Here is a 16,086-nt window from a genome sequence, read left to right as displayed (position 1 = left end):
GCCATATGACAGCAAATATTCTGAAGTTGCCTTTGTAAAAAAAAAAAAAAAAAAAAAAAAACCACTTTAATATACAACCGCAGGAAGCAGGTGCTAATATAGTTTATTTTTAATATTGCTTCCTCCCCGGTGTCTCGCCTCCAGGTTGGAACCTCCTGGATTTCATCAACCTACTACATCTCATTAGGCCCGCAGGGCCCCCTTTTGCTAAACAGACAGAAGACAGCTATCAATTTTGGTCTTATGCTAACAGATTTCAGATATGGAATTTCTTCATTCTTCATTTCTGGAAGAATGAAGATCTTTCTTGGGGGTGGAGAAATCAGGCCTTGTGTTCATTTAATTCTGGAAAACTGGGTTGCAAGGCTTATTTTTACTACTGCTCTTTCTGCAAGCAAAAATGCTGCAGCAAGGTCTTGTGACAAGTGCCTTATAGTGCTGACAGACACAGCACATCTTGTTCTCAGGTTCCCATTTAAGTGCCCATTCCTCAACACCAGAAAGGGGAATGTACTGAACAGAACTGCAGTTTAGCACTGCTGTGCTCTTCTCACCCGCCCTCTGCAGTGCCAGCTGTGACATATCCTGGGTCTGCTACGTTCTGGGAACTTCCCAAGTTCTGAGCGTTGCCCCTGTCAGCTGACTGCCCTGTGTTTATCAAGGTGTTACCATCTGTGGTTGCAGGAACTGATTGATCTATAGAGACCTGCAAGAAGTAAACATAGCAACACATTTATGAAGTTTATGATGTAATATTTTCCCCATTTCTTTTCTACCTTTCCCCCCAGTCTTCACCTCAGCTTAAGTCTGTTAATGACAAGCACCACTATAAAGCAAGCACAAGCATATACAGAAAGGATAAATGCATTCGTACTTCTGTTATCACTACAGAGCTACTGACGAACACAAAATTCATCACATCAGTATTCCATAGTGGCCCCAGTAAAAATGAGGATCACCAACCCCACAACAGAACTAGCAATGCTAGTCCTAACCTGACATTTTCAACTTGAATGAATAAGTGTCATTATAAACATGCAATGGACAGAACAGGAAACTTAGTCACTACGAGAAAGTAGTAAGCAGTTAGAGAAAATAGTTTCAACTCCAACTCTGAGAAAAATATGCAAATGTAACACACAGAATACAAGTTTCATAATGCACAAAATCAGCTCATCTTCCTTCCTTTCTTAGGGTAGTACCAGGAGGCTGGTTGGCACCCACCCACACCTGTGTCACTGAGACAACAAGAACATTTTCCTCCCGCAGGAACGGTTGCACTATTCCACGGTAGACTGAATAGTTCAAAAAATTAACATAAAATCATTTCAGAAAGAACATGAAAGATTCACAAAGTACAGTCTGTAATTGCCATCTGTCATTAACACGTATGGCTTGGGAAAGGCATATTATATAAAAGCTAGAGAGGTGGGGGAGAGGAATATGAACAGCAGAGTAACTTAGCAACTCAAGTCGGTGTAAATATGAGGGCTGATCTGCCATGATGAATCCACAGCACATGCACAGCTAAAAATCACAAGCCTGGTAGTTTGACTTACAGGTCTGATAGCCAGACCAGAGTCCTTTAGTCATTCCTTTTCTCACATCCCAGTGATCTCTCACACTCGCTTTTTGGGCAGCCAAAAAGGGCAAATGCTTACATGGAATCTGCAGTCCCTACATCCAGCTAAAGCCACTCTCCCTCCTCAGAGCTCACTTCAACCAGCAATATTTTTTTACGTTTACACTGCATTATTGGTAACTTTTAACTGGTGTTAAGCATATAAACAGCTTCTGTCATAACGGCTCGTTTAAACCAAGACAAAAATTGTGTTTTCAGCCCTCAGTTGTTTAAGGACCCAAGGACACAATTCGATTTGATTTGACCTCTTCAAAGCCACCTGTCAGTCAAATACCACACAAGAAATTTGGATGAGAATGAGGTAAGTAAGCTGTCATCACTTAGTTTAGCAAGGGAAGTTGAAAAACAGTACTTACTGAAACACAAAAAAGAGAAGCTTCAGTAGTTGACAAGACAGTACTGCAAAGGACAGTAATGCAGGGCACATGAATATCCAAAGCACACCAAAAACACTAAGTGGTAGAAGGAAAGTCACATCCTCCACCAACAGTCACTGTGTTCTTTAAATGCTGTGCAACTCCCTTTCAACAAGCAGATCTGAAAACTAGCACAGGGTCCCCAAGTTGCAAGCTCAGGACAACTAATGCTCTCCATTGCCTCAGTCCAAAAGCCAGAGATGACAAGACTCCATTCAAAACTAACCTGTGAGTAGAAGGTTGATGTTGTGCGTGGGCTGCGAACAAAATCCATAAAGAAGGCCCCATCCTGAAGGCATCAGAGGAAGTCGCCCCATTAATGGCAACAGGAACAAGGAGATGAACAAAAGCAAATACAAGGTTGTGCAAGTATGAAATGACCACAGAGAGAAAGCAAGCGGAGAATGCAAATCCCAAACAGACCAAGAATGTCAGGTACACCAGAGTGCAGAGAATCAGGAGTTACACATGTACCCTTGCTTTCTCTCTCTGTACCAAGATATCATTCTTCCTTAGCACAGATGCTTTTCTGAAGTTTTGAAAACCACACTGATCAGAAGCCAATTCAAAACCATGGCCTTCCCTCCACACTTTATATGAGAAAGACTTGGGCTCTAAAGTAAGTGGGTTTTCACCCCAAATGCAAAGCTGAATATTGATACAGAAAATTGCAGAACGATGTGCAATGACGTATTCAAAGAAGGCCAACTTTTTTCTAGTCTGACAATCATTCAAACGATACAGAGGGAGAAGCAAAGAAACTCTTTTCAGGAAGCATACTCTTCCTGTCAAATGCAGGTCTCGTACGGTGCAACGGAAAAGGAAGAAAAATCCATCACAACGATCTTTCCAACACTGTGTTTAATACTTCATGCAAAATTAAACAGGCACTGCCTATGCTATATGTTTCCTGCCTACTTACGAACCCTGGATGAATTTATCCCCTGCTGCTATTCAAAGGTATGTCAAGATTCTCTTATCCAAGACAATACAGTGAAATTTGACTAGATTTTAATTCTCTATTTGGAATTTTTTGTTCTGTTCCCTAGGCAAAATATTTTGTCTAGATTGCAATTCAGAGGATGCTTACCCTGGTACATATGCCAGGGTTACACAGCTGGCAATTTACACAGAGCAGAAAGAGAGCCAGGCAAACTGTATCCATCAGGACAAGACTCCCCAAACAGATTATGCATCAAGCTAACTTATTGAATTAAAACACTACGTATTGCCCAGTAACTGGCTGAAGTGACTGGTCAGTTATACTCTGAAACAGAGACGAGGTGGAGCCAGTGGCTCAGTTTTGTTTTGGAACAACTCCAACATTGAACAACATCTTCGAAAAGCCCTTGCTCCCTTGGCTGCTGACAGAGCACACAGCTGTGACAATTTGTCAGTGTTTGGACTGCAAGTCTCCAGACAGCAAATAGGCCTACCCATTCTGATGGGCCCTAAGAGGATTGTGTGCCCTGGAGGCACAAGGCACACACTTGCTGATGTTTCCAAGTGAGCACAAGGTTGCCTGGTAAGGCTACCTCTCCACTGGAACCTTTCCAACAAGTGAGAACCATCAGTTTGGACACCACAACTGCTTCCTTTCAAGTCCTTATGTGAAAATACTTACAGGAGTGTTTACCAGAACAGCGTGAAATCTTTCAATTAATAATGCACTCTTAGAGACTGTACAGTTACCCCTTCAGAGAAGTTTCTGAACATAGTTACTTTTAAAATTAGAGGAAAGAGCACTTTTTTCAATAGCATTTACTAATAGTACAAGGCCTGCTACATTGTTTCTAGCATGCTAATGTGCCAGTACATCTGGACATTGCTAAGAGACAATTTTGACTTTTTTTTTCCCTCTGCAATGCAGAACTACTCCATATAGCATTCCTTCTGTCCTGTGTCCTACATGTAATTTTCACCAGTTTTAGTGGTAGAAAGAGACACTTAGAATTTCTGTATTTAAAGAGGGAAGTTTGATGAGATGATTTTCCAAAATGGCAGAAGAGGAAAACTCAAAGCCTGAATTATGATCTGGAAGTTTGCAAACATGTCTTTAAAGTCAATTTCTGCACTTACTTTTTCCAAGTGAAAGATTACCTGCTACTGATCTCACCCGCGTTTTGGAAATACTCTCATTCAACAAATAATGCCTATTATAAAGATGACTGCAGTTACTCTATCATTTCAGCTACTGGTATCCCAGTCTCCAGAATATTCCAACACTTATCCCTGATGGTGGCACAAAAGGTTGGAGGTTGAAACACTAGATGCTAGAGAAAAATTCTGAAAGCGACTGCTAACTATCTAGACAGTCGATAGCACGGAATACAAAAACTTTTCTTTTGCAATACTTCAGTTGTTGCACCCAAAGATTGGTCATACTTTTAAGACTAGTATCTTCATTCAACTCCTTGTTACTCTTGCTGAAAAGACCTCCACACCATAATACAGAAAAACTATCAATTATTTCTGGTTGGACCTGGGAGGTGGAGTTTTGCCTTTCAAGACAGTTGCCAGGAAGGCTGAGAAATAGCACAGCCCTTTTTTTAAGCCACTGAAGAAAGCTCCAGGAAGACAGTCTTCTCCAGCCTGGAGCCCAGCCAGTGAAGGCATGACACTTAATTCATAGCCCAGGAACACATCATCTCCTCTAAACAGAAGCAAGCAATTGGAGTTTCTGCTGTTAGAATTCCACTGGAGCTTCAACAGTCATGGTCTAGAACATAACTCTGCTCTGAAAGAAAGCCACCATGTAGATACAGGCTACACTGTACTACTTAATCTAAAATGAAACCCTGACTGAAACGAAGTGTGCTGCCAGAAAAAGAAATAGACTAATTACCAAATACCATTTAAATTAGCAAAGCATAAACAAATGCTGAGATAGTATGCCAGGGATTTAATCAGTGATGAAGAACTGAAGGATGGTTGTGCCCCAACTTCTCTTTATGACTTCACACACAAAGGAGTGTGAAGTTCTCTTATCTGAGAAAATCTTATGTCAAAATAGACCATAAAGACCATAGTCTTTACCTTACGAGGGCTGTCCATATAGGTTGGTGTGATAGCAATGCTCCCGCTATCTGAAGGCTGACCTGAGCTCTTTCCAGAAAGCATTGCTGCTTGCTGCTCCCCCAGAGTCCTAAAACAAAGGCAGAAATCCAGAGTTTGTTCAAACATTGTCAGCTTCTGTCTGAAGGCAAGTGTTGCAGATGGGTATTACTGTATTTTCATCCGTTTGCTTCACCACACTCTGTAGCACGGAGACAATCCAATGTTTTTTAAGTACTGCTTACTCCACATAAACACAAACCCTTGAACTTACTCAGTTTTCTTACCAGTAAAATTATTAAAATATCAACAATGTTTTAAAATTGTGTTTTCAGCATATCTGGTGTTAGTACTCTGAGTTTCTTTGGACTGTTCTAGATCTGTACTGAAAAAGAATTTCAGAAGTTTCACAGGCATTTCAATAACTGTCATCAGTACACAGAAGATATTTTCTTTAGGCTATATTAATTACCAAATGTTTATATTGAGCCTACTCTACTGATGCTGTGCACACATATTCCAGTTAAGCTCTTATATGGATATAACTGTAATAGCAAATCAGAAAGGGATGAAATCTTATATGTGATGAACTGAGATGCTACACTGAAAGGAACTCCTTCTAAATTACTAGACGTGAACTTCTATAGTCACCTTGTTCCTTCCCAGTCTCTGGTAATCGTTCTACCATGGAAATAGAATGAAGTAGCTGGAAAAGCACAGTATGCCCCCATCTCTACCACAAGGTTAGTGAAGAAGCAAGATCTCCCACCCCGTTTTTCAATGCAAAGTTCCCCCAGTCTGCCTTAGTCAGTTCAGGTGGAAGATATGTAGTAAGGATATTTTAGAGCTCTTCACACAGTCTTATTGTACAGACTCACTTCTGACTAGCTTCCATCTCCAGCAGAGCAGAGAGTGCTGAGGTTCCCTTCTTCCCAATGGGAGGCCCAGACTGCTCCAGAGAGTGGGTGGGAATTGGACCAGCAATCTGCAAGCCTTTCATGGCAGACCCTTTCTAACAAAGGAAAAATAAAATCACAGACTTAGTCAAACTAGGCTCAACTAATAAGCAAGAACACAATACCCCACATCATCAGAGGTTTATTAGGAAAACTTTAAAAAGGGAGCTAGCCACAGGTGCACAAGAAGTGGACCAGTCTGGTGTTTTGTATGGATGCCATTATCAAAATAAAGCAGGTATTGTTCTGGTAATAAGACGGTTTTGCTCTGAAATAAGTCATCCCATTCAGTGTGTGAATTTGAAGAGAATTTGATACACATTAACCCATTTCTCCTGATCCTCTTAAAACTACTGTTTAACAAGAACTCACCCGTATGGCTCTCTTTTCACTATCCTCTTCCTAAGCCTGCAGCACACAGCCAATTCAGCTAGGAAAAGTTACCAGCTTCACTCCCTCACAGATCTTTTTTCACCAATGATATGCATCACAATCTGCAGTGCATTCGGACTAACCACAACCACTGCACAAAGTGATGCACTCTTGCAAAAAGATGGCACCAGATTTGTGCTAAGGACAGACCAGCTGGGTAAGGCACAGGTATGCTGTACAGCAGAGGTGGCCTCACTGAGTGAGAAGGAACTCAATGAGTTCCAATTCTGGTGCCAGATGCAGCAGCATGATATACCCATTTCTGGCAACTGTAATTAATTTGATTAGTTCAGTAGCAGTAAGGTGCTAATATGGCCATATCATTTCAGATTTGAAATAGTCTATCAGTCAGCATGGCACTGTGCTGTACAGCCAGGTGCACACATACACGCACATTTACCCCAACTTGCTTGGGGTTGTCTTAGGTATCTCTGCTAATGCTTCATTAGATTACGCAGAGAAACTAAAAGGATGACAAAGAGGACAAAGGCACCTTCAGCTTCTCACCCAACTAAAAGTTGACTCACTCGAATCATTCGATCAGATCGATGGCGTCGACGAATGCGGTTCAAACCTTCCACAAAGCGAATGAATCCATCTAGGAGCTGCCACTCTTCCTCATCAGAACGGGGCTTATCTCCATACACATCACAGTGCACTTCTCCTTCCATAATGCGCTTTGTGGCACTGATGCAGGCAGGCAGAAGGAGAAAGCGAGTCCTCCAAAATTTCAGTGATTCAATGAGGCTAAAGGAAGGAATGTGGAAGACATGACAGTTCAGTACAGCTTCTTATGAAGGATTTTACAGTAAGTGAAATATCTATCTATCTATCAGCTGTGTATTTCAGCAAGTAAACATCTCATTCTGCTATCCCCCGTGTGACTAGAGGTAGACATGCAATGGAGTGGTCAGCAAAATGAATACCACTGGGAAGTACTGCAACACAAAGAAAATGTGAATGAGGAGAGAAAACAAGGCCATCTTCAGAATAACTGTATCATGGGAATATATTTTGTTTTCTGTAAAAGGTAGGCTACAAAGGCTTTTTCTCCAAAAACAAGCAAAGAAAAAGGGATGTCAGAGGTATAATATTAGAACAGCAAGCATTTTGGTTGAGAAACAAAAATAAACAGACACAAACACTGGTCTCACTCAGAGAAGATATCAAAAAAGCTATTGACACTAATGGAGACATCCCACTAACAAGAAGACCTGCTCCATATAGCTTGCAAGTAGTGCTACAGTTAAGCTAGGCCTAGGATTAAAGCAAGTGTCCATCAGATTCAAAACTAAATGGAAGTTTTGAGTCAGATCCAGAAATGAGTAAGTAGCCAAGAAAAACATGTGTAGGGTACAAAATGCCCCCATATTTTTTTGCATTTGTAGCAGGGAAAAAAAAAAGTTTGTGCTTAATTTTGCTATCCAGAGTTTGCACCAAAGATCGGATAACGCAAAAGCTGCACTGAGTAAGACTCCTACAGAGGTAAGAGCTGTTAGCTGCATACTAGTGAAAGCAGGCCAGTTACTCTCCCTGGAGTACTGAGCATTTGTAGGTTGAACTCGTTGAAGAAATTTTAGGTCAAAATGGAAAAGAGGAAATTAGGACACAGAACAGCCTGGATGGAAAAGGAAACCTCACCTGAAATCCTCTGAACCAGCAGAGCAGATATACTGATCCAAGTAATTCCACTTGTACTCTTCTAGTCTCTCGTGGGAAAATTCTACCCAGCAAGAGACAAATTCAGAGTCAGAGTGTGAGGGGCACAAGCTGTAAGTGTAGTTTATCTGAGCAGATTCATAAGGATACCTAAAAAAGACAACACAAACGTTAGCATCAGCATTACCAATGACAGTGTTGCTCTTTCTTCTAAAGAGGGAGAAGTCTACATATTACAATCTTTCAAGTCCAGGCAGCTGGAAAAGCACCCTCATCTGAACATTAGTGAACAGTTCAACCATAGAGATACTCACTTTGGCAGGTATCGAGTCACAGTAATTATTTTGTCTTTTAATGTTACTTTGTGGAAAGTACGGCCCATGCTCAGCCAGTACTGATCTTCTTCCTCAGGCCGATTTCTTGATACAAGACCTAGTTGTAGGAAGCAAAACACACAGACTTTTAGCTTACTGGACTAGTCAAAACTTTGTCAACAAACTGTACCTATCGAAAGAGACTCTAGAACCATGTTTCTGAACTCAAACTAAAAGCCATCTTTCGGTCCACATTTTTATGGGACACGTGCACAACTAGCCTTCTGTTCTTACAGTTAACAACATTTGCTAATATTACAACCAAAGAAAGGCATTCACAATTCATACACCACCAATACAGATCTTCTCTGGGCAGGACAACTAGCGAACAGACAACACAAAATGTTGAGAAACGGGTGGCTACAATGGGAGGTCAGGTCCACTTTCCCTTCCTCTCTGTCCTTCCTTTCTGGAACTAACTGCTACAAAAGAAGCCTTTCTGCTCATTCCCAAACCAATGAATAACAACTACATCCTATTTGTGTGTATTCTCTGCCCTATAAGCACTGTATCACGCTTACTTGTCTGGAGAATACCCAGAAAAAGTCTGAAGTCAAACAGTAAACCAGATTCCTTCAACTGAATGTGAGACCATCTCATCCCACTTCCATTCCTCCGCAGTTTAACTATGTTTAGCTGACTCATGGACAATAAAGTTTTACTTGCCTATCTGAGACTGCTTTCACAGATATTTTAATGTTCAGAAAAGGCTTCTAGATTAATTTTCAGATACTTACATTTTGGAGTTTTGGGTCTGTCTTCCAACAGAGACGTGCCTGCCCTACAGTCATCAAGTGAATTATGTTTAAGATGGCTTGAGTGCAGTTTGGGTGAACACATATTTAATTTGGGTTCCCCATCATGAATATGAGGCCAATTTCTTACTACATTTCCAAAACCCTGCAGCTGTTCCTTCATGGTGCAAGCTTATTGTTTATGCTGAGCCCAGATCAGGCTGTCTGCCACCAAAGGCTTCAATGAGCATCTATGCCTAAGTCATGGAGGTTACTGGCCTTGGCAGAAGGACAGAAAGATAACAGATTTAATTCTTAATCCCAAGTCACTCACCTCGACTGTAAAGGGGACTGCTGCTGAGTGGGGGTGGCACAGTTGTGGCTGGTTTCTGTGGTTTGGATTGCACGATAATTTGATAGCCTTGCATGAGACGCTGACAAATGAACTCCTCAAACACTTGCTGGGCTGTCATCTGCACTCCTTCCTCATCTCGCCTGAACACAAAGGTTAAGAAGGAGACTAGAATAAGGAAGCTGACCACACACCTATTCTTAGCTCTGCGTTTCCTAATTGAGGATTTATCCCTGCCCTGGGCCCTGTGCAAGTGAAGCCCTCTGCCTGTGAAAACCAACCTGCAGGAAGAGGAGAGAATAATGGGTGGGGACTCTTCTGTTTAAAATAGGTGATGATAAGCTGTCTGACAATAGTTATTAATGCCTTTGAAAGCAGTTTTTAAACCAGGAGCAGACACAAAGTCCAAAAGATTTGCTTACAACCAGTGTTAAACTTCCAATAAATATATCACTGATCACTTCTACAGCACTTTATAGAGAATCTCAGTGCAGTTCATAAATGTTCAGCACAGCTCAGGACTGTGGGTGTGCAGGCAGCACTCCATCCTCTCCCACAGCGGGAAGTCTGGAGCTGAGAGAGATTAAAAGACAGTTCAAACACCAACCAGCAGCAAGCATGAGTAGAGACTTGACATCACTACGCCATGCTCTTACAACTACTTCCTCTCTTGAACTTTGCCCTCCTGCTACAAAGGGACATTTATTTTTTTCTGCTTTGTCTTTAATCTTACTATTTCCTATGTGCTTCACTCACCCTGACTAATATTTTGGTTTGTTCACCCAAACCAGCAACATGCACAAATCTTTCTGATGTCTTAACAATCACGGAAAATTTGAAAGATGTTTAAAAAGATAAAACAGCTTCAGGGAAGAAAAAAATACAAAGTTGAAAAACAGTTACCAGAGACCTCCAACAGAAGCCAAGAAATTATATTTATCCCGCTAATGCTATTTTCCTCCAAGATTCTTTAAACTAAATAACCCTGAAAGTGGCGATAAACACCTTAAGTACTATAAGTACATGTGCATTTGTTCATCCAGTTTCCAAAATACTTCACAGAAAACAGATTAACAAAGATGATAGCTCCAGGTTGATTTTTTTTTTTTTGATTAAAATACAACAGAGCATGAAAAGAGAAGTCAAGTTTTGTACATAAACTATCTCTAACAAGATATAGAACATAATACTGTCATATGGTAACATCAGAAAAGGTGCAAAGTTACCACTGAAATGAGAAAAATTGAAGTATTCTGCTGCCAGTTATGTAACCAACTCATCTTTCTCTTGTATAAACTTCAAAGTGTTTCTCTCCTATCAACTGCACCTTAAACACTTTTGACTCAATGCAAGGTACTTCACAAAAAAAAAAAAGTGCTGGCCAAACCTGTCAATGTCAGCTTCTGGGAGGAGATCGTAGCAACCCTCAGTGTAATCATTCTGCAGACTCTGACGGTCAGGGAAGTAGTCCGTGGTAAGAGGGAGACATGCCGGAGTAGTGAGGGATTTCCAATCCACTCCAACTGTACAACAGAAGCCTGGCACTACGGGGGGAGCAGACAGTGTCAGAACTGCCTCGTTGCATCATTGGGGGAAGACAATGGGGGCATATATGGTCACCCATGAAAAAACAGGGTGCAGTGGGAGATGAAAATAACGTGTGAAGTGGAATGTTAGAAAGAATGAAGGACAAGTACGGAGTTGGCAAAAAGACAACAGGGACAAAAAGGAGGCAGAATGGGAAGGAAAAATAAAAGTAAAACAGGAAAAAGGGAGGGAGAGAAAGAGACAGAGTTTGTTAAACAATGCAGTGCACATGCTAATTCAATCCCATCATGCAAATAGCATTCAACGTTAATGCATTTAATTTTCTGTTGATTTAAAGCTAGAACCAACATAGCCACTGCTCTGTCAAAATTACAGCAAGTCAGGTGCATTTACACATTATTAATAAAAAAGATGAACATTTCAAATCTAAACCAGAAAATCAGACCAGCTTTGCATCCTAGACAATTGCAGAAGGAGCTGGGGATGAGCAGAGAAAGAATGACAGACCAGCCTCTTTCCAGAATAATACAACAGTGGAAAAGGGAGTTTTTTTACAGTTATAAAACCAGAAGACAGATAGAGGGAATAGGAAGACCAGAAAAATAATAACTCGCAAAACAATCCTTTTCCACACTCTTTTCTAGAAATTATGTTGCTGATTCAAAGTTACAAAACAAAACAAAACAACAAAACAAAACAAAACAAAACAACAACAGAGCACTTGAAAATTTGACATTTAAAAGCAAAGGCTAAGTAAACTATATCAAATCTTCAGTCCACTATTTCATTACATTTTAACTTGCCTCAAACAATCTGCAACAAGGCACTCAGCTAACTGCTAATTCTTAACTTTTTCGCACAGAAGTCTTACCCAGTTATTATACTATAAAGATATTAACACCAATTGGAGGAGCACGGCACAAAAGCATTGTACAGGACTGCTGTAATGTGTCACACACTTGTTTCTGTATTAGATGCAGGTACATATTTCTGAGTAAACAGTACCGAATACAGAACTAACTGTACTACTTCCGCATCAATTAGTTAGTGTCAATCAAGCTTTCCATATTGAGAGATAGGTAAGAGTTCAGTAGGTTTCACTTTTTGCCCAATAGTGTCTGGTAATAAAAGAATTTCACATGTACTATGACAATCAGTTTCATATATTCTTAAGAGATGTAGAACTGCAATCAGTGAGACACACAATGTAGGGAGATCCTGACAATTACTGCAGGGCAAAATAAAATCCTGCCAAAAGGCAAGGTGGCTTCTTAGTTTCTTGCCTACTACCTCGTTATGCTTCTATAAATGTCCACATCCTTTCTCTCCTTATCTTTACACCTATGAAAACTCTTTTCCAAACCTTCCTGCTTCTTACTTGGATCTGGAGAATTAGAGACAGCATCTTCCAGTGAATCCTTATTCTGAGGCTTGAGGTTCATCCCTACAAGAAAGAAAAATGTGTTTTATTTTAAGCAACTATGCACTTTCCTTACATTTCAAATACAAATAAAAAGCATGCGTCAATTTTAAGAACATTATAGTTCACTGCCTTTAAAGAACTCAGGGTTCTGAACAGCAAAAAAGAACACAAATGTAACTAATGAGAAAAAAGACATCTTGGACAAAAACTGAACATCTCATCAGAAATGTCCAGTGGTTAAAACAAGCAAAAAACAACCTGCCCAAAATGGTGTAACATCTTGAAAAGGAAAAACCCATAAAAAGGCAACTTGCTAATCTCAGTCTCAGAAGCTAAAGAACTTTTAAATATATTCAGAACCCAAAACCATAATGATTTTGATTGGTTTTCTCTGTTTTATGAACAAGAGATGAGTTAGAGAAGAATAACTTCTTAAAGCACAGAATTACACATTTTTCTGCTGTATTTGCATCAGTATTTGTACAATTACAGTCAAGCAAGCCATCCAACAAAGAAAAACCCAAGTTACTCTTCAGTTGGATCAGTTCACTGAGCTGCTTCACCATGTAGCTGTATAAACAGCTGCTGTGGCACAAAAGAGGAAATGAGCAGCTGAGAAGACAAGAAAAATAGCTGACATGAAAAGCTTTTTATCAAAACACAAACTTTGGGAGGCCTCTAAACATTTAAAGGAGCTGGTTTTTTTGTTTTTGTTTTGTTTTTTGTTTTTTTTTTTTTTTTTTATAAAACTGACTTTTATAGATTTATTCAGGGAATTGATATCAACACCATACCTGTTATTCTAAATAGCATTTACTAACAGAAAGGATGGTTATCTGCTTCCATGATGATACCAGTAAAACAGCAAAGGAGATGGCTCAAATTGCCATTCATCTTTCGCTAACTCCACTAATGCCACCTGCCATCTAGTTAGGGAATTGCAACAAGATTTATTTGCTCTGAACTACCATCTACCATCTGCTGGACAATAGGGACAACACACAGAATGTCAGTGTAAATAGATGCAGTGATTTTTCACTGTGAAGCACATGTTGCAGCAAAACACACTGTGGGCAGCAGAGAAGAGCCAATGAGATTCACTGAGAAATCATATTTTTGGAAATAAAAAAAACCTGTTCCATTTCATATGTGACTCAAACCATAAGGGAGAAACATAAGTCAGATCACTGAGTCACACTATGGCAGCTACAGATGGCTGAGGGAGTTTAGTCAGGGAAGGTGCTCATAACAACTTGCACCAAGACAGACACAGAACAACTTCCACCATATACATGATTTATATCCAAACTACAGACGTGAAAGACTTCTATAAAATGCAAGTATGTTTATTGCCAGGATATGCTCTACATCTATGTTGTGCAAATTATATCCAGCAGCTGAAATACAGTTTAGACTTTGCTCTGGCAATTGCCATCTGGAAGGCAGAAAAAGTAAAGCATGGAAGTGAAATGTGTTCAAACAAAACCCACGGAAGGAAACAATGAAACAGAAATTACTTTTAATACAATTACGTGAAAATAAGACAGACACAAAAACTAACTCTGCTAACAAAACAGCTTTACAGCTCTGCAAAGTGTGAGCAGAGGGGAAAATCATTATTGTTTTCATTCAAATATAATTTGAAGGATGATTTTTTAAAAAAAAAGTTATTCAAATTGGTTTTGAAAAAAGAACAGAAGTGTTGAATGCTAAATTACAAAAGATCAAAATTCTCTTCCATTTGTCCTGCTTAAAAAGCACATCCATAAAATCAGAAGGTAGGCTGAAAAAACATGAGAGAATGCTATTGTGGCATATTGTTCCACTTACACGATTCAAAAGACTTATTAAGAATTTCTACTGATCCGGGCCCCTGGGTAAGGTAAGAAAGAGCATTAATCTTCAGCAGAAAGCACAAACATGTGTCTTCTCTTTAAAATGTGATTAAATACTTTGGGCGCTGTCAACAACATTTGATAAACAGTGCTATGTTCAAAGAGCTTAAAATCTGAAGAAAGTGCTTTGCTAGACAACAAGAAATGCTAGAAAACACTGCATCCCAGAATTTACCATGCATAATAGGTCTGCTGCTTTACAGATGTCACTGTTAATGAGAGCTTTGTCTCCCCACACAATGCTCAGTCGCTGTTTTGTTACCTGCACCATTGCTGCCAGCCAGACCATTTGAATACTCTTCTGTTCCACTGAAGCCCAGGAAGGAGGCACTGTCACCTGGATGCCGAGAACTGGTATGTCTAGAGAAAAACAAGGCAGCCTGTATTTTACCGCAAATACTTTTCGATACTCATGCCATTCCATACTTTTAATGAGAACTGACATAACAAATAACAAGTAATCAGCCTGCCATCTCAGCTGAGTCTTTGCAACCATGTTCCTAATGATAATTGTAGAGATGGTAATAGGCACAAAAAGCAGGACTGAAAAAGCTGTAGCAATATTCCCTATCTATCCATATTGTTGTGTTCTTTGCCTCTAGCAATAACCAATGCACTATCTTCACAGGATGGTGGAGAACTCATACATCTCCTATGAGAAAAACAAAACTTACTTACTTAATCTGATTTCATGGTCTGGAAAATCAGCATTCCAGACTGAGCAAATTGCTTTGGATGAGTATGTCATCCGCAGACACCACAAAAAGATTCAGAGAATTATCAAGAACATGACAGCAGAAGATACTAGTGTTAAGACCAGAAAATTTTAACACACTACTATGTTCTTATGAAATAGTGAGAAGGCAATCATCTTATTTACTGTAGAACTATGGAACAAAGACTTTAGGATGATATAATCCCAAAATTATGCAACACACAAAGGGATTAGAGTATTCTAAAGGATAATACAAAGTGTACATGTAAGATAAGACAGAAATTCTCCTACAAAAGAAAACATGCATGAAACAATAGTTAGATTGTGCAGTTTCCTGAAAGATAGCTTGAAGACAGCAAGGAAAAAAAAAATCCCTAAAATTTAAAAAGACAGAAGATACCAAGAGGATCCTCACTCACCCTGGACATCCTGAAATGACAGGTAACAAGAATTTCTACAAGCATTCAAGAAAGAAAAGGGGGAGAAATACCTAAGTTATTGATAAAAAAAAGATATATAGGCAATTTTGAAGTTGCCTAAGGTACCAAAATGTAAACAATATTTAAGTATAATGAAAAGCAAGGACAAAATGAATAATCAGATAAAAAACAGGTAAGAGAATATTTGGAGATTGGAGAACTGTGCAGCTTGAAAAATAGCCTAGATTAAGTGACGGATCTAAGTACTCTCACTGTAAAACCAGCCTCCCCACGCCCATGCTATAACCAGCAACAGTGGGGTGGGATCTTTCTCACTTCTCAGAGCTAACAGTCAATATAAGCTCCCAACACTGGCAAAAGCTTGTTTGTTTTTTGTTTGTTTGTTTGTTTTTAAGAGCAAACTAGTTTAAGAACATAGGTACATTCACTTACAATCCACCCCTGAT

The 16,086-nt window shown here is 39.7% G+C and overlaps 1 protein-coding gene across 9 annotated transcripts in view; it reads right to left on the bottom strand.

Moving 5' to 3' along the window:
• DEPDC5 (DEP domain containing 5, GATOR1 subcomplex subunit) overlaps positions 1–16,086 on the bottom strand; it is a 47,588-nt gene that overhangs the window by 11,664 nt on the left and 19,838 nt on the right. For 4 of the 9 annotated variants that reach the window (XM_068701288.1, XM_068701286.1, XM_068701292.1 and 1 more), the window contains exons 24-34: positions 14,748–14,845; positions 12,546–12,611; positions 11,007–11,190; positions 9,602–9,762; positions 8,474–8,591; positions 8,142–8,309; positions 7,028–7,247; positions 5,991–6,124; positions 5,095–5,203; positions 2,285–2,347; positions 555–706 (exon numbers count right to left, since the gene is read on the bottom strand). In XM_068701288.1, coding sequence (XP_068557389.1) covers positions 555–706; positions 2,285–2,347; positions 5,095–5,203; positions 5,991–6,124; positions 7,028–7,247; positions 8,142–8,309; positions 8,474–8,591; positions 9,602–9,762; positions 11,007–11,190; positions 12,546–12,611; positions 14,748–14,845 — 1,473 coding nt within the window. The remainder of the gene's footprint in view (positions 1–554; positions 707–2,284; positions 2,348–5,094; positions 5,204–5,990; positions 6,125–7,027; positions 7,248–8,141; positions 8,310–8,473; positions 8,592–9,601; positions 9,763–11,006; positions 11,191–12,545; positions 12,612–14,747; positions 14,846–16,086) is intronic. The other 5 variants (XM_068701291.1, XM_068701290.1, XM_068701294.1 and 2 more) reach the window with 3 other exon arrangements.

Source organism: Anas acuta, chromosome 17 (assembly GCF_963932015.1).
Source record: "Anas acuta chromosome 17, bAnaAcu1.1, whole genome shotgun sequence".
Classification (NCBI taxonomy): domain Eukaryota; kingdom Metazoa; phylum Chordata; class Aves; order Anseriformes; family Anatidae; genus Anas; species Anas acuta.
Note: the sequence above shows the minus strand (reverse complement) of the source record. Positions and strands in the feature narration are given on the sequence as shown.